At 38.9% G+C, this 18,006-nt stretch overlaps 1 protein-coding gene across 1 annotated transcript in view; it reads right to left on the reverse strand.

The window, feature by feature from the left end:
- Positions 1 to 1,644: 1,644 nt before the first annotated feature.
- Positions 1,645 to 18,006, reverse strand: part of LOC115906287 (vitellogenin-1-like) — a 42,948-nt gene continuing 26,586 nt past the window's right edge. Inside the window, exons 21-36 of the mRNA XM_030953394.1 lie at positions 16,736 to 16,955; positions 15,687 to 15,856; positions 14,630 to 15,050; positions 14,046 to 14,311; positions 13,907 to 13,963; positions 12,896 to 13,117; positions 11,689 to 11,895; positions 10,413 to 10,555; positions 9,726 to 9,864; positions 8,417 to 8,552; positions 7,531 to 7,717; positions 7,038 to 7,135; positions 6,363 to 6,457; positions 6,098 to 6,257; positions 4,763 to 4,924; positions 1,645 to 1,763 (exon numbers count right to left, since the gene is read on the reverse strand). Coding sequence (XP_030809254.1) covers positions 1,645 to 1,763; positions 4,763 to 4,924; positions 6,098 to 6,257; positions 6,363 to 6,457; positions 7,038 to 7,135; positions 7,531 to 7,717; positions 8,417 to 8,552; positions 9,726 to 9,864; positions 10,413 to 10,555; positions 11,689 to 11,895; positions 12,896 to 13,117; positions 13,907 to 13,963; positions 14,046 to 14,311; positions 14,630 to 15,050; positions 15,687 to 15,856; positions 16,736 to 16,955 — 2,802 coding nt within the window. The remainder of the gene's footprint in view (positions 1,764 to 4,762; positions 4,925 to 6,097; positions 6,258 to 6,362; positions 6,458 to 7,037; positions 7,136 to 7,530; positions 7,718 to 8,416; positions 8,553 to 9,725; positions 9,865 to 10,412; positions 10,556 to 11,688; positions 11,896 to 12,895; positions 13,118 to 13,906; positions 13,964 to 14,045; positions 14,312 to 14,629; positions 15,051 to 15,686; positions 15,857 to 16,735; positions 16,956 to 18,006) is intronic.

Here is an 18,006-nt window from a genome sequence, read left to right on the forward strand (position 1 = left end):
GAAAACACAGCTTTTGTACAATTTGTGAATGCTTTATTAAAAATAAAAGCACAGGGCAAGGATTCATGTTACTGGTCTTAGTTTGGAGATCCATGCATGAAGAAAAGCTGTTGAATAGAGCACTGGCTATTTGCATATATTCTCAAACACAATACATAGACAAAGGCTGGGGGAGGAAAAAGAGGCAGGTAACTGCCTTTTGCCTTTGTAGGTTATCCCCAGGAGAGAGGCTTGGGGCAGAGGCAAATACCCTTGCCCCAGAGTATGCATCAGGCATCTGGTCTGAACAAACTTGTAATGGCTTACTTCTGGAAGTAAGAAGTAATGATGTTATGGCTGTACATGGAGAAAAACTGGGCCTTTTCTGAAAGTTGGTGGCAAGAAGCAACTTGAGAGGGAGTAAAAGGAGTACCTCCTTACATTACTCATGCTTCTGCTCTTGAAAGAAAAGCACTGTGAAGTGTTATGCTGTAATTGTTTAACTATTTAGTCTTCAATCATCTTTCTGATAGATCAGTTTTTAGATAGAAAGAAAAGCATTTTCTTTAATGAGGCTTTCCTGCCAGGGTTTGGGTTCAGCTGTACCTTGCCCACGCTAAGGCTTCTCTTGGAAGAGAGTGCTGGCTGCTATTGACTGCTGTGGAAAACATGGCATGGTTCAGTGCACAGCTGATTTGTGACACAGGGTGAAGAGATATTGTGCCATTGCTTGGGGGTTTGAAGGTGCCTCCTATTCCTGGTCCCCTGGGGTGGGAGGGAATTACCTTTCTGCACAGTGAAAGCTAGCAGATTGACTCTTCACTGGTTAAACACAGTCTGACTGTCCTGCTTGTATTTTATTTTCGCTTTATGATGCTATTGATCTTACATATCTTTCTATATATTGCTTTTTGGAGTATTTGGAATGCTACTTGATGTGTTATTGTTCCCTGAAGTTTTTGAAGCCATCATTTTCATAAATATACAATAGGAGATGGTAAAGCAAAAAAAACTTCTATTCACACTTTTAGTTAGTTCATGAAGCAACAGCACATCCATTGAAATTTAAATGAAAATGGGGACTGTGTCACACACTATAGCTCTCTGGAAAGCTACAGTGGGAGTCTAGCAGTCCAATTCATTCTTTTGTAGAATGTACTAAGGCTAATGGTCTTGCTGGGAATAAAATATATTTTTTTGCAGAACGGTTCCAGGAACAGACGTTGCTCTTTACCAGAAAACATAAAAGAAAACAAATGCTTACTGTGTCTTTAGTATGCTAAATATGAAATTCTCTGCACAATGGAATGTTAGCAGTAGTCATAATCATGTTTTCCTTTCATCACCTAGTGAACATAATTTTAAGAGCGGACTGCTGTAATTATATCTCAGATAAAAGGGAGCAGAATTTCTGTATAATATTATAGTTGGCCTGATTGTTTTGTTGATAGGCAAAAATAAAGAGAGACCACATGAATACTTATTTAATGAACATATTTATTAAGCAGTGCAGACTGTACATAATGCATTTGACTTTGCAGTAGACTTACTTTCTTCAAGCACCTTTCTTAATATTTTACTACAGCTATTATGTTCCCTTCTTATCTGTCCAGCTATTCAATTATTTGTGTAGTATGTCTGTAGCACAATGCCAAAACGTTTAGCTTAACTACAGCTGCCAGTGCAGGTACAATCAATGTCAGCATCCACAGACTCCACAACATCCTCAGATGCAGATTTCTTATCGCTGCTTTTCTGCCATTCCAACAGGCTTACAGCAGTTTCTGTCAGAAGAGTGAAGCCATTGTTAACTAACATCAAGCAAATTAACACATTTCAAAGAAATACTGTTTTGATGGCTGTCAACTCCCTCATCAAGTAGAGAATGAAATCCTGCCCTCACGACTGACATCTAACCGACTCATTGACTTGGAACAGGATTTTCACCCATGATATAATTACTGTAATACTTCCCTAAAACCAAAATGAATTACATTTCACAAAGTACAAAGACAAAAGGAGGCTGTGAAAGTGCTGGAGGTAGCCCCTGTCAGTGTAAGACCACCATGTACCAATCCACATCAGCAATCTCTTCTGTTAGTGCTGCATATCACTGGGTATTTCTGCTGACTATTTGTCGAAGTTCATTTCTGAAGGGTAAGCCCTTTGGAGAATTTTCAGAGGTTCATAAACTTCTAATTAAAGTTTCCCATATACTGTGAAATCTGGCAGAGCATTCTCAGTTGCAGTATTAACCTTACCACACTGCTTTATCAACAGCAGCTTGAATAAGCCATATTCCTTAATGCTGAAATAATCTAAATGGAATAATGATATTCATCCTCCCAATAAATATTCCTAGCTAGTTGGAGGTTTATCATTGCATTGGAAGAATATTAGGATCTCCATTTAGATTAAGTTTGTATAATAAGAATGCATAAAGCTTTCATAATTTTACTTCCATTTGTTTTATTCCTTAGTTGGACAGTACATTTATAACATGCCATCCCTCATCACAGGGAAATATGGACACTGATGTATGAGTTCAGGTTGCATCAGTCACTTATCTTCTGAAAGGTTAACACTCCCCATGGCTAAATTACTGTCCAACATTAAGCACAGGTTTTGCATAATAAACTGGATAATAAATATTTCCCAGAAAGATGCTGGAGATGCTTTTAAAAATGTATATTATATTTCCATGCTGCGAAATGAGAAATGCTGTAAAATGTCTGAATTCTGGGTTTTTTTATATACTTTATGTCTCTTACTCTTGGCCCACTGTGGGTCTGAGCACATTCTTATCCATGTAGGAAATGGTTTCCTTGCAAACTGGATTGTGGGTGAGTAACTGATCCCCATGTAACTGATCCCCTTGTGGCATGTTTGAAATATAAACCAATATGTGGATTTAAGCTTGGAGTGATGCCTGCCTCAGTGAAGTTCCTAAGGCCACAGTCTTGCTGATTTGAGGGCAACAGGAGAAATTCTGCATTCTTGTACTTCATTTAATCCTTGCTCCACTGCAAGTGGGGTCCTTGGCTGTGATGGGGTCCTTGAATTTTGAAACAGCAAGTTATCATGTCTGAATTCTCATATAAATAGTGGAGATAAGTTCTTTGTCCTGTGCATGCGTGTTCCTAGACTGAGAAAGATGAAGATTTCTACTGCTTCTACTGCTTCTCCAAGGCATTAGATAAAGAAAGAAAAAGAATAGTTTTTAAGTGCTGGCCTTGTATTCCTATTGATCTTTAGCCTAAGAAAAAGCAATCAATTTAGCAAGTTAAAGAATGATGAATGGAATATTTTTCTTCCTCCTCCCTCTCCTCCTCATTTTCTGCTTCCTCTTCAGGACAAATAAATAAGCATACAAACAAACAAATAAATAAATAAACAAGGTCTTGATTAGAAGTATTGCAAGCAGAGACTCCCCAGTCTCTGCTTCAGTAAATGAACAAGAGAAGCCTGCAGTTGCTCTGCAAGCAGCACTAGCTGCAACAACTAACATAATTTTTTTTTCCTGATTTTCCTCTTTTCTCAAACTGCTTTGTGAGAGAACGAGACAGCTTTATTATAGCCTAATATTCTAAGGCAGTGAGTGGCCTGGGGTTATGACACTTCAGAGATATACACAATAGAAATCTGAGAAACATGGATATAACAAGATTTTGGAAGGATTTTTGTAGAGGGTGGGTTTTTCTGTTTATGAAAGAATGCATCCATTCTCATCTCAGGGAGCCACCAAAACTATTAACACTCTCTCTGTGCTACTTGTTGCATAGGTTGTTGCAGATATTTGACTATCGCAGAGAGAGATCCTCTCAGCTTTTCTGGGCTGATTCAGCACATTGCAGATGCTAATAACACAAGCGAAGTGCAAAGTTCTACACAGATGTTTAAATTCAGACATAAAATACCCTGTCCTTTCCAGCCCTACTCAACACAGGGGTGCATTGGCTCCAGTGACACTACACTGGATTATCTCAGCTAACCATGGATTTGGCCAGCAATGGTTAAGAGAGAACAAACCACTTCGATAGATACTTCCTAATGTTAGGGTTCCCTGTAAGCTATATAGGTAATTAATTAAAAGACCTAGGAAAGAATGCTCCAGAAATATCTGTGGGTTCCAGGTTGGATTCTCCTTTCATGATTACATAACATCAGTGTGAAACTGTATTAGACAGTGCCTTTTATCCTGGTATAAATGAAATGAGAAAAAGGATTGTGGTTTTTTTTTTTTAATCTGGAGCATGAGCATGTGTGTATAAAATACCTTAAAAGCCAAACCATTTTCTGGAACAATCTAGAGAAACTTCCAGCAGTGTGGTTTTGCTGATGTATTGCACAGTGGCATAGCATGGCAGTCTAACTACAGCACTCATGTCACACTACCTGACTGACTTTCAATTGCCTTGCCTGCCCTGGTCTACACAAAATTGCAGGCTGTAATGTACATAAAAGAACTCAGTGTTGCTTATCTCAACTTTATGGAGATCCTGAAGACATGACAAATTTTATTTTGTGATTTTATTGATCGCTGCTGCCCCTTTTACCTCCTCAAATGTTTTTCTCAGATGATGCTACCTGCCATCACCTAACCTAGCTTTTAGCTGGCCAGCACTGTCAGCAGTTATAGCAAATACTAATGGGATTAAAAACAGCAGCTCAGAGAGGAGCCGGAGCAATACAGGTCTGTGCATGGCTGTGCTGTGTTTTGTTCTTTCAAGTGCTCTGACAGCTCCAGCAGTACGTGACACACAGAGGGAGAAAAACACTGTACCTTTTGGGAAGCAGTGGAAGCCAACCTTTACTGAAGCCTTTTCTTTTGGAGTACAGTCTTTCATACATTTCAGTACTGGGTCAACAGAGTAGCAGGTGGATTCCTCACCATCAATAGTAGGGTTTCGATTCAGCTTCACATAACTGCGCTGCAGCTTGCACCCTGAGAGGAAAAGGAAAGGTAGTTAAAATTGTGGAAATAAATCCCAATCAATCCTTGCAATAATAAAGGTCCATATTTTCTCTTCAGCTTTTATTAAAACACAGGTATCTGACAAACCATTTTCACAGTAGCGAGGTTATCAAGATAGGACAATAATAAGTTGGGGAAAGAGTCTGGAAGGGGAGCTATTTTTAAAATCTAATTGCACAATAGAACCCAAATGGAATCATGTATACTCAGTTTTTTAGAACTACATAATACACAGAAAATAACCTCTCATGTCTGAAAGCTATTAAGAATAGATACTGCAAGCACAATGGCTACTTCATTGCATTAGGAAAAATGTCAACCGTAGGGCAGCATTTATTTAATAACAACAAGGATAATTTTTGTATTGGATGATTTTTATAATGCTGCAATTATCTCACTAGAAAGGTATAATGTAACTTAACAGGATCCCAGCTACGACTCTGTTTCCTGACATACAGATAAGAATAATTCTGCTGCCACTGAAGTCAAGGAGAAAGCAGCCATTAACTTCAATAAAATTATTTCAGGTCCAAGGTAAATGGAGACCTACCAAACAAAACTGTATTGATATTTTGGGAATCTAACATTGTTTTTCCAGCTGCGTGTGAGATGAAGGTCTTTACTGTAGGAGTAGTTCTAAATATTTTCCTGAGATTGCACCCTCACATGGTGCAGAACAATAATGAATTTTTTTGCACATTGGAAATTTACATGAGTGTAAGATCTGACACTGTATTCATAGTCTTCACCTTGTGTGGTGAAATTAAGTCTGCAGACAAGACAACAGCTGAAACTGTTTTGATACAATGGTGAAAATCACACTTTTTTTTTCCTGTAGGAGCAAGATTAAGGTTGATTTTGCTTCTCAAGAAAAAAAGCTACTCAGCGTAAGAAATAAAAACCAATTATTTAACATTGAATTGCACATGAGACAAAGACTTTTGCTGGACTATATATTCTCTATATTCACAAGCAGTGTTTTAAACAGTCAGTGATTAATAAAGTTAAAATGGATACATATAGCTATTGAAATTTCTAAGTAAAAGGTATTTACTGCTTTAAAAAAATTATTTTCTAGCTCCTGGCAGAGGAAAAGTGAAATCATAATCTATCCAAGCATAGAGTTTTTCCAGATCCACTCACCACCAGAGCAGGTTTCTTCTAGCAGTACCCATGAATGAACAAACGCAGAACAGCTGTGTGCCAGCCTATGGTTTGGCATGAGCAGCTCATTTTCCTTTTCTCTGTCATTGTTACCACAAACTCCGCAGGTCTTTCCTCTCATCCACGAAGCCGCTGTAACCTGCAAAGTAGAGCAGCTTTGTTGTGAATGCTGAAGTGTTGGTCTGTCACACTGGCAAGGCGCTAGGCAGAAAGAAAGCAGTAACCTTGAAAGTAAGTGCAGTACCTTAAGATTTACACCATCAAAAGTCACCTTCTTCAGTCCGAGTTCTGGAACTTCCACAGTAACTGTTTTTCCATTTTTATAAATTTTAACATTGCCTGTAAAAAGATGGTGAATCATACAGTGATCATCTTAAATTAATGGAGAAACTGTGTAACACAAAACTCACCACAATGCATTTTCCTTCACAATGATCATTTTGCTGCTACAGTTAAATATGTATATTTAAGTGGAGAGGAAAAACAAAAATAGAAGAAATAATATATTTTCAAAAATATTCTACTGCTGTTACCTATAGTGGGAACTGACTTCTGTAGCTAGTATGCTAAATTTTGAAATGATAATGACAGTGGTGGTGCTCCAGCTAAATGTCTGAACTAAAGCATCTCCCTGTGACTACAACATGAACTTTTTTTCTGAACAATCACCAAGCTGGGTATATGATAAGAAAGGGCTTTATTCACCTGTCATTTATGCTGGAGGAGTAGAAGTAAGAGCATATATACTATAGGAAACATGAACATAAGTCACTACAAAAGTTAAGAAAGTAGTCCTTAGTTTTCTGTTTGAATTAATTCTACTTTTGTTTTCTTTACACTGAGATTTTTCTGTGAAATTTATAAAATCTTGATATTTAGCTCCCAGGTCAGTCCTGGAAAACTGGGTATCACAGCTTACCTTTTGCATACTCAGAACCTCCACTGTGTGATAGAACTCGTTCTTCATTGTATGCCACAAGGAGAGACGAATTTGAGGCAGGACAGATTGTGATGTTCCTTAAGAAAAAGCAAAAATAAAAGAGAATAAATTCGTGGTTAAATATGAAAAGTATAGATATTTGTGACTATCTGAATTTGAATGACTGAACAAGCAGTTTTCTTTCCAAAGTGCAAAATTCATTGAGACTGTGCGCTTTAATAGTTAACCTTTAAAGAAAAGAAAACATGGGCACTTAGTGAGCAAGTTATCAGATATTGGTGGCTGTGGAATTCAAGACAAGAGCAACTACACCATAGAGCCTCAGACAAGGATTCCTTCTAGAAATTCTTTCTTTCCCATATGTCTTACTGAGAACCAGTTTCAGCTAGAAACTCGATATCTCTTACTCCTAGAGTGACTCCCTGAGAAACTTTGTACCTAATTTCTAAGCCTCAGTAAAAATCACACTTACGCTGATGTTGTATTTATGTGAACCTCTCTTGAGAAGGATTGAGGATCAACCTTTCTTGTAGAAATGATGAACTTTGGGTATTCCGTACAGTCTTGAGCCACCACCAGGTTGCAGCTTTTATTGAAAGAACATGAAAGGCTCACACGATCAAATGTTTTGAAATCTCTCTCCCTGATTTCACACGTGGCTGCAAGACAAAACCATAAAGAAGTGGCAGATGTGACCACTGTCAGTGTTGCTGTGAAGTACTGAAAGACACCTCTATGAGATTGAACTACCCAGCAAACATGAAGAAATCTTCACCTCCTTGGCAGAGGCCGGAGTCTATAAGGACATGAGAACACTACAAAATAGCTACCTGCTGTAGATTATACCAGTATTGATTTTGATTACGTGCCAAACACAAAACTCAAGCTAACAGGGAATAAAATGTACAAAATTCTGGAGAAACTGGATGCCATAACAAACTGTGATACAAACTCCCCATTTCCCACCGAAGTGCTAGACACCAACCAGGAGAAACTTATGTGGCTCCTTTTTGAATAAAATAAACTGCACAGAAAATATGTGGACTCTTCTGTGCCCATCACCTGATGCCTCTCAATGCAGAGCTGGCACCTTCTCAGGATGGGCAAAAGACAACCTCTAGTCCTTGAAGACATGAATGATTCCCAAACTCTGAATGTTTACAGCACTTTGAAGCCTCTTCATTCATCTGCCAAAAAAACTGCTTCTCTGTGAGGGAAAGAGCTGCTTGAAGCAGGGCTACAGATGCATGCTATGCTTCCCTGTAAGACCATTAGAAGGAAAGGCAAGGCCCAGCCATGGCAGTGTATGATCTACACACATTGCTTATTCATGAGACAAACATATAAGTAACATTTACATTGATCTTCTTGTGCTATTTGTGAAGCTATTGCAGGCAATAAATTCCAGGCAGTGATATCTCGAGTCTCGTAAGCTGGAGATGGGCCTAAGGGCAGAGTGAATGGCAATCGGAATCCCTGACAATAAAGTGTTACCTGAAAAAGCAGAAATGAAAATACATTAAGATAAATTGAACCATATGCTCAAGATATGACTGCAAAAAAACCCCAGTCTTATCTTGGAAAAAAAAACAACCTTTGAAGATGCATTTCTACAATTGCAGTTGTGTTAGTCTCGTCAGAATGTACCCTAACCTTCAGCTTTTGTGAGAAATCATCATCATCTCTTCTAGTCATACTTGACTTTTTGAGAAATTTTTAAGAACATAGAAAAGTAGCTGATAGAGATGAGTTTAAGTGATATTTGAGTGACTTATTAAATAATAAGCTAACAAGTTGAGTAACTGAGATGATGGATGTGTTTGGAAAAATGAATCTCATCTATTAAGGGTTGAGAACTGGCGTGTTCAGCATTAGGGTAAGATCCTCCACTGTAGCTACAAATTTTATTTGCCAAGAGAATCAAATAAATGCCTAATGCACTGACTTTCTCATGATAACATATTAAAGATCCTGCAGTACTGAAGCACTGTGGTGGATTAGAGACACACAAGGTTCTGTGTATGAATAGCTAGATGTTATTAATTTGCCAGAGATCCATAGGGGAAATTACTCAAAGAGGTGCATAGGAATTTGGTGGACAAGGACCAATTAATTAGTGGGACTCTGCAGACCAGGCCTGTGCAGGCTCCTGTGAGAGGGTGACTAACTGCTCCAGTTTGGTTATGGCAGAGTTGCATTTGTGGCTTGCTCAGACCAGTCACATCAAGCATGGTTACTGCAGATGTGGGACTGCAGTGCCAACACGCACAGGAGCTGTTTGTGGCTGCAGCAGAGTGCAAAGTGCTCTCAAGGCCCCCTCCATCTGAGAGCCTCGTTCAAGAGCTAGTCAAACTGGGTTAAAATGCATAAAGGTGTGAGTGCAGAGCAGTCACACTTGAGACAATTTGGCCTCACTGCTGTTCTCAGAATGCAAATAAAGTATTGGACTACAGAGCCTGATTTTCAACTTACTCTGCACTGGGCCAAAGCAGCCCAAAATCAGGGGACCTGTTGTATGTATTTGAACACCCACCTCATATAGTCAGGTATATAGCAGATTCTCTAAAAGGGAATGTTTTGATTTTTGTTTCTTTATGTTAAGTGTCAAAATATTCTAAGTTGAAAGTCATTCAATGTAAGGAAAATGAAAATAAAAATTTAGTGTACCTCAGGAGCTTTAATTACTGTATCAATTGTTCGTGGAGATGTTGCAGCTGCTCTTACTATAAATTCATGAGATGGATTTCTCTGATGTACTTCTGAGAAGCCCAACACAAGTGCTGCACCAGGAATGTATTGCATGAATCTAGAGATAAACAAGATGTGACAAACTCAGGTGCAGGAACAAAAGCACACATGGGATGATGAGGACTACTGGCAGATCCAAAAACTCAGGAAAAAATGGAAGAACTGAAAAGTTGAGGAATTATTACTTTGGGTCAAATTAAATGGTTGATTTTATCAAGAAGAAACACACTGGTTTTATTTTGCCTATTTAAAATGGTTATTTTTGAGACTGAACAGAAGAATATTTTAAAACAAAAAGGCATTTTGAACTGAAATAGAGAATTATTTAATATGGAAAATGAAATCAAGCATACTTTTAAAATATGGAAAACGAAATCAAGCATACTTTTAAAATATTTGGAGGCTATCATTTAATATGAAACATATGGAAAAAGTAGAACACATTCATAAAATACTTGTGTACCACTGAACTTGTGGTTACCATCCAAGCACCGCCCAGACAAGTATGTTTGGGTTGAAAAATTTCATCCATTCTTTCAGTGTTTTTCAAAAGCCAAGTAGGGTAAAAAAGTCAAATAAAAATTTAGGAAATAATGAATTACATACTCTGTGCTTGTCTTTTTTATCCAGGATGGAAGCTTTCCCCATTGCACCTTCAGCTGTGCAGCTGGCTTCCTTGCCAGTTGTCCTGTGGTAGTCACTGCTTCTATCCTGTAATCCTGGCACTCCTTGCCCCATCTCAGTCTGGCCTTTGTAAACAGGGAAACAGTCACCCAAAGTTCCCAGAAAAGAATCCCAGAATGAACCTTGACCATTTCAAAATGCAAAATTTTCTTTCACCAATTTGTGCATTGATCTTTCATATTTCCAATCTTTAAACAGACTCACAGAGAAATTTTGACTTGTTCATGCAAAAGCTGAGGCATAGTAGGAAAAAAGTTTTCTGTTCTGTGAAAAACTACATACACATGTCACTGTCTCAAAGCAGTCACTGAAACATGTTGAGATTTCCTTAGATGTAACTTAATCAATATGTATTTTCTCCTAGAAGAGGACTGCATTATAATTTGTCTTTGCCTTCCCCAAGACCTCCTGATTTGAACCCACCCCACTTTCTTCAATAGTGAATATCATGCTAAATTTGTTAATTGCAGCTGCAAAAAGCAGAGATTTATAAATTGTTGCACAAACATCTCTTGCTCTAAAAAACTCATGGGAAGCACAGCACAGGGCTATGCAAAAAAAGTAAGGACCTTTTCCTTCATTTATGATCCTCTCTTTGGCATCAACCTGCTACCCAGCTTTGCTTTTTCCATCTTTTCATATAAATCCTAGGAAATAAAATGTAAATATGTTTGAGTTATGAGTCTTTTGAAATCACAGAACAGTCTGACTTGGAAGGGACCGAGAAGGATCATCCAACTCCATCCAGAAAGAGTTCAGCTCCTGAGTGAATGGCCCATACAGGGATCAAATCCAGTCTCCTTAGTGTTATCCACACCCTGCTCTAAACAACTGAGCTAAACGTGAGGTCAATAAATTACATACAGAAAAACAGGGAGATTCCCAGACAAGAAAACTCATAGTAGAACAGATAATAAATAGTGATGAAGAATTCAATTTTTCATTTTTTTAATACTTCTACTGGTTATATTGTGATTTATCTTGAAAATCAATATTTTTTTGCCAGAGTTTGAAGTGAGTTTTTTTTTTTTACTATTTTCTGTTTTAATGGTGAAATATTTTCTGAAACTTCCCCAACTTTATGAAACATTTAAAAACAAGTATGCCTTTCCTGTTTAATACTCTTAATCAGCAGATTCTCTGTGCCTGCTCTGGGCTTTGTGGATGTCCCTCTGTGCAAAGCTGCCTAGGCACTTACCTGTGCTTTCAGAGGCAGTATCACAGCATCAGCACATGCTTTCCAATTGGTTTCAGCCAGCTGAACCACAACTAGTTGCACATCAACTTTGGCAGCATCAGAACGAACATATGCTGTGGCTTGATAACCTTGATTTCTGCTGTCACTCCTCACTGCCTGTGCCACAATCGTGATGCCAGGTGGAATTACGTCTCCCAGGAAGTTGCGCTGAAAAAGAGCCCCCGACCATCTGTGTTTAAGGATTCCTGTATGTTCACCAGAGAGCCTGCAGTCCAGTTAATGTGCACTGATAGCAGGCAGCAGCCCTTGTCCTTCATCACTTCAGTTTGCAGTACACATTTCTATATCCACAATAGTTAAAGATGAACTTGGTTGGAAACTTACTTATTCAAAGACGGGATTATTTTGATGAGGGATCCAAGATGCTTTCAAGCTATCTGTATGCATATAGCAAGGTTTTGTTCATTATGGTAGTGTTTCAAGTAATTGCCTACAATGTGTGCTAGAGACACTCAGAGTAATATACACATTCACAACTTATTTTACTATACTACAGTTTCTTCAAGCCAATCAAATATTTTGAAATCCTTCTTAGTAGCAGAATTTCCCATGACATTGCCTGCATTTGCAGAGCTATTTGTTCTATTATTATGTAGATACCTTTATGCAGTACAATTATAGAATACTGTGTGCATAATAAAGGTAAAAGCAATCTGTGCTTAATGGGCCTTCACATTTACCAATCAGTAATGTCCACGGAAAGTCTGATTTTAGTTATACTCTGCATGCACTCATGAACTCCAGTCTACATTTAAAAATAATTAGGCAGACTTATTATTTCTTCCTGATTTTTACCTAAAGGTACTGATTTTGTATTCTGGGCTTTCACAGGAAAAAGAAAATTATTTTCTCTTTAACTCACAGCTACATTCCCTTCAACATGTATAATTTCCAAACCCAGGTTTTCACATACTGCAAATACCTTCAGAAATGGAGGAAAGGAAACAGACAAACCCGAACACAAGGGGATTTGAAAAAAAAAAAGAGATTTTTTACGGGGGGAAATATCTCAATGAACTTTGGCTTTCAATTTACAGACTTTAATTTTAGTGTCCCTCCTGAGCCTAACACCTGGTTAGTGCTACCTCATCTACATCTCCAGCTCAGCAGCCAGCCTGGCTGCTCTGGGTACCCCACACAGTTGTACCTCACGTGTCAGGCTGGAGCCATGGCTGTGATGGTGGATGCTGACTCTTTTGCTCCTCCTGGAGTTGTGGGCAGAATTTTCTCCATGGTGGTGGTGGCTGCTGCTGCTGCTGCTGTCACTGCTACTGCTGCTGTCACTGCTACTGCTGCTGCTGTTTCTGTGGCTGCTTCCCAGCTCAGAAGAAGATGATGATGAACTGCTTGATCCTTTATGATCTGGATGCTATGAAATAAAAATAGTTAATAATAGGTTACCAGCCTCCCTTTATAGGTAACGGACTTGGACATATCTAGAGTGTTATTTTTATTTCCATGTATAGACATGAATTTTGTTGGGTTGGAATGTGTTGGAATGTGCCTTGTATCCACCTTGACATCTCTGCTGAAAAAAAGACTGCATAGATACTGATTGCAAAGAGCAACATCACAGTGTTCGGGTCTAATGCTAGGGAAAATGAAAAGTGGCATTTCATAAGTGGTCAAATACATCCATGTCCAGAAAGAAAAAGATAATACAATTTTATGAATAACACGATAAATCATCTTCCTTTTTCACATGCAAGGTATATAATAGCTGTACAGGTAACACCTACAAAAGTCTCTCCATTATCACCCTTCTAATATATGCTAAAAAACCTCTGTGCCAGAATGTGTACTGAACCTGATTTCTGAAAAAATCTATTTTGCCATGGCTGCCTAAGAACTGTGAACATAACTATTCCCATTGGAAAGTCCCACTGTTTTATCATTCCCCCATGGTCTTTGTTAACCTAGTTTTGGCTGCATTTGTGTGTCCTGACCCAAATTTGAGAATTGCAAGTGCTGCAACACCAAAAGGATGTCATGTAATAGCATATTAGTAATAAATCTGCTTTTTTTATTCATCATAAATATTGTTATTGGGGGTTATGGAATGGTCAGGGGAAATGGCCCAAATAAAGCCCTTCAGTAACAGGTTTGATCACATCAGCTGCAGCTACCATGGCAATGTGCACTTGAATTAGGCACCTACCCAATGGACGTGAGCAGACTTGAAGCGGAGACTGTATACTTTTGGAAGGTGATATTCCTACAAAAATCAAAAAGAAGTAATTACCTACAGGTCAGTCAAGATCACCTCCTAGCAGAAGTCAAAGTATTAGACATTTTACCCATTCTGTGGAAGTGTGACTACCGCCTCTGTGAACTTGGGACTTGACACGTTTTGTCTCAGCTCCTTGGTCAGACTTGCTGCGCCAATGGGAAGCACCAGTGCTCTCGCTGCTGCTGCTGCTGCTGCTGCTACTCTGTGTTTTAGCCTTCTGCTCACGGACACTTCTCTCTCCTTCAGCAGCACTGGCAAGTGGAAATGATGTGGTCTTGGACTGCTTCTTAGCCTTATGCTTTATACCAGATGCTTTGCTACTGCTGCTGCTACCTGTGCTGCCTCCAGTACTGCCTTTGCTGCTGCTGCTTCTGCTGCTCCGGCTGCTGATACCACTGCTTCTGCTGCTCCTACTGCTGCTGCTCTCCTTGCTGCTGCTGCTCTTACTACTACTGCTTTTGCTACTGCTACTGCTGCTCTTGCTACTGCTACTACTACTCTTACTACTACTACTGCTCTTCTTGCTGCTACTACTGCTGCTCTTGCTGCTACTACTGCTGCTCTTGCTACTGCTACTACTACTCTTACTACTACTACTGCTCTTCTTGCTGCTACTGCTGCTGCTCTTGCTGCTACTACTGCTGCTCTTGCTACTGCTACTACTACTCTTACTACTACTACTGCTCTTCTTGCTGCTACTACTGCTGCTCTTACTGCTACTACTACTACTGTTCTCACTACTACTGCTGCTGCTGCTCTTACTACTACTACTACTACTGCTGCTGCTCTTACTACTACTACTCTTACTGCTACCACTGCTGCTCTTGCTGCTACTACTATCGCTGCTACTGCTATCACTACTGCTGCTTTTGCTGCTGCTGCTGCTACTGCCCCCAAATGGGTAGAACTTCTTTCCTTTGGCTTTGAACTGCCCTGTTTTCAGATTTATCTGGGTGCCTGCCTGTGATGCTCTGTCATCAGAGTCGCTGCTGGAGGGGCTGCTCGTTGTACTTTCGGCACTTCCACTGGCGCTGCTGGCACTGGATGATGAGCTCCTGTATTTTCTTGTCCCCTAGTCAAGGGTAACATTGGAAAAAAATTATTTTTTTGTGTTCCTGCAGAACGGCATAAGTGAAATCAGATGCAGACATCTCTGAATCTCTGCTGCCTTAGAATACAAGGTGTATGCTTGATAACATCTTTGCAACACATCACAATAATTCAAAGGCAATTTCATAATAATGTGTTAAACCCACACATAAGGAGAACACACCGAACACTTTTGTGATAAGGAGTGTGTGCAGCAGTTGTTGGCCTCACAATGACACGTAACTGGTGTCAGTAATGACAATACTGTAGCTATCACTGTCTCAGGGCAGGTTGTGTAGTTAGTGTCAGAGCATTTTGCTGCAGTTGCAGTAGCTGTAAATAACAGACTACTTTTTGGCCACACAACAGCTATTTTATCTCTTACAAGAGATTTTCAGAAAAGCATGCAAAACCAACCTGCTCCTTCTAATGTCTTTCACTTGGAGAAAGGATGAATGCAAACAAAAGACCTGCCGAAAGACTTGTGTATCCAAAAGTCTGTCTTTATTTTCCACTTTGGCATAATATCTAAACAAAGGAAGCTACTTAGTAGAAGGAATAAAAATAAGCTTTGTGTAGTGTCTCCCACAAATTCAGAAGTGGAATTTCGCAGGAGTACCTGATCATTGGTGTCAGCAAGGATTTTCTTCACTTTGTTAATTGCTTCTTTTCTGGAAGATGCTTGTGCCTCTGGATCTTCAAATGTAACTAGACGTACCATTTTTGTAGGAGCTTGGTCTCCTGCTTGAATTGTGACTTGTATTTTTTCAATAGGTGCCTCAGTGGATACTGGAATTGCATGACAATTAGTATTATTGTTACTATTAGCAACTGAATGAGAGAATAAGCCAATTTCACCATAATTTATTTAGTAATTTTTTCTCAAATATAAGTGTTCTGTGGTTATTATTGGTATTGAGGAATTTTGTTAAAAAATTTCTCTAACAGCTGAAGCACTTATTAATGGCAAACAAATTTGAAAATATTACTATGATGCTAGACTATTTTCAAGTCAACGAACAGAATGATCAGCAGATTTAAGTCAAGTGAATTGGATTGTTTAAAGAGATAAACCATGGGTTAGAGAATTAAATGTCAGACAGGAATTGAGGCTTAACTCTTGAATGCTAAAGAATGGCCAATGGTTAGGTCATTAGTTTGATACTTAGGAGACCTAGATTCAGTGGCCTGCTGTGCTTTTATTTCTTATGATCATGGATTAAGACATTAAGGACTAGATCCTGGCAGGGTTAATCCATAATTCCCTTTTAGAGTCTGGGTTTTAGAATGTAGCTACAGGACACTGCATCAGATCTGTTGCCCATGTCCAATTGCTTCGTGCTTGCATCCCAAATCCAATGATTCAGGATGCATCAGACACACTCTGCAGGCACAGATCAGCTCTGCTTGATGCTGGCCACGCTGAGTGACATTGCTGGGAGAGCTGGGAAATTGCTGCTCAGGCAGGTGGGGGAGAAATGGATTCCTGCTGTGAGCATAGACTGTTGCCAATACTGGCTGGCCTGGTTCTTCTAATTGTAGATTTAGTGGTACTTAAGATGCATAAAATAGATATGTACATATAGATCTGTATCTATCTATATGTATGTATGTGTGTATGTACACATCTCCACCACTATTTTCTCTTTTGTGCCCACTTGCATTTACCTGGCTTGAAGCTGATTCTCAGGGCATGCTCTCCAACCAGGTAATAAAGAGGCAGGTTTTTGATAAATGCTGCGTGCACGCTTTTCTTCTCAAAGCACACTTGAACCCCAAATGTGCTCGCATTGAAGCACACAGACTGAACAAATGGCTCTTTTTGGGAAGAAGAGTGTCCAGAAGAAAAGGGATTTCCAGATGAAACATCCTCTGCAGACTGTCTACCCTATTGGATAGAACACACATCAAGTGAACTCAGATAAAAATGAGAGTAATTACCTGCACGTTATGCATCATATTTTGGTAACAGTACCTGTACTCTGCAGGGGGAATTAACCAGTTTATTTTAGATAGCAAGGCAGTGACATAGAACAACTTGGTTTTAAAGTGGACAAAATTATCATCAGAATGGGTTGATTAGATACCTACTGTAAAAAAAGAGCTTCAGGTTGTAAGAATGGGAAATTATGTCACAAATTAATTCTAAATATTTAATTTTGTTTTCCTGGAATATTAGACAGTGTTTACTGGTTCTTGATAAAACTGACTGTGTTTTAGACTGACTGGAGTTTTTTCCTTTGATTTTTGACGTGTCAGACAACAGAACTTTCAACTATGTCCACAAAAATTCTGAGTCAGGTGAGGTCTAACATGAATGTGACACTATATCAATTAAATGGTCAAAACATATCATGTGTTAGAAATTTCCACTAAAAGCTATGTAATTTACATGTGATAAGCAATGCTTAGAGAAGAGCAAATTAAAATTAATTAAAATTGGAATCAAATCCATGAAATGAAAACTATGATTTCCTGAAGCAATGAAGCAAATACCTAAAGACACAATAATCATAAGATTTTGTTTCACATATAATTCATGTTTGCAATTAGTTTTTTAATGCAGTTTATCATGTCTCACAAGATTCCAGTCTTGCATGAACCCTACCAAAAACCTGGAATTTTTGGTGATAGTGAGAAATGCTCCACTCAGTGCCATTTTTCAGCTGCTGTTCATTTAAGAATAACTGTGGAGTGCCGAGTTTTCAGGAAGGGCAGCACAGAAGTACAAAGCAGAAGAAAGCTTGTTCCAGGATATTGGAAAGTGCTCTCAGTGATAGCACATTTGTCTATTGACTTCTCCATAGAAAAGTGCTGTTCTTGTCCCCTGTTCATCTCTTATTTTATCTGAAAACCCTCAGAGTTGCGGGATAACAATGAAACCAGTGTATTCCTGCCTCTGTCGGACTGAATGAATTGTCACAGCTATGCCTCCACAG

This window comes from Camarhynchus parvulus, chromosome 8 (assembly GCF_901933205.1).
Source record: "Camarhynchus parvulus chromosome 8, STF_HiC, whole genome shotgun sequence".
NCBI lineage: Eukaryota > Metazoa > Chordata > Aves > Passeriformes > Thraupidae > Camarhynchus > Camarhynchus parvulus.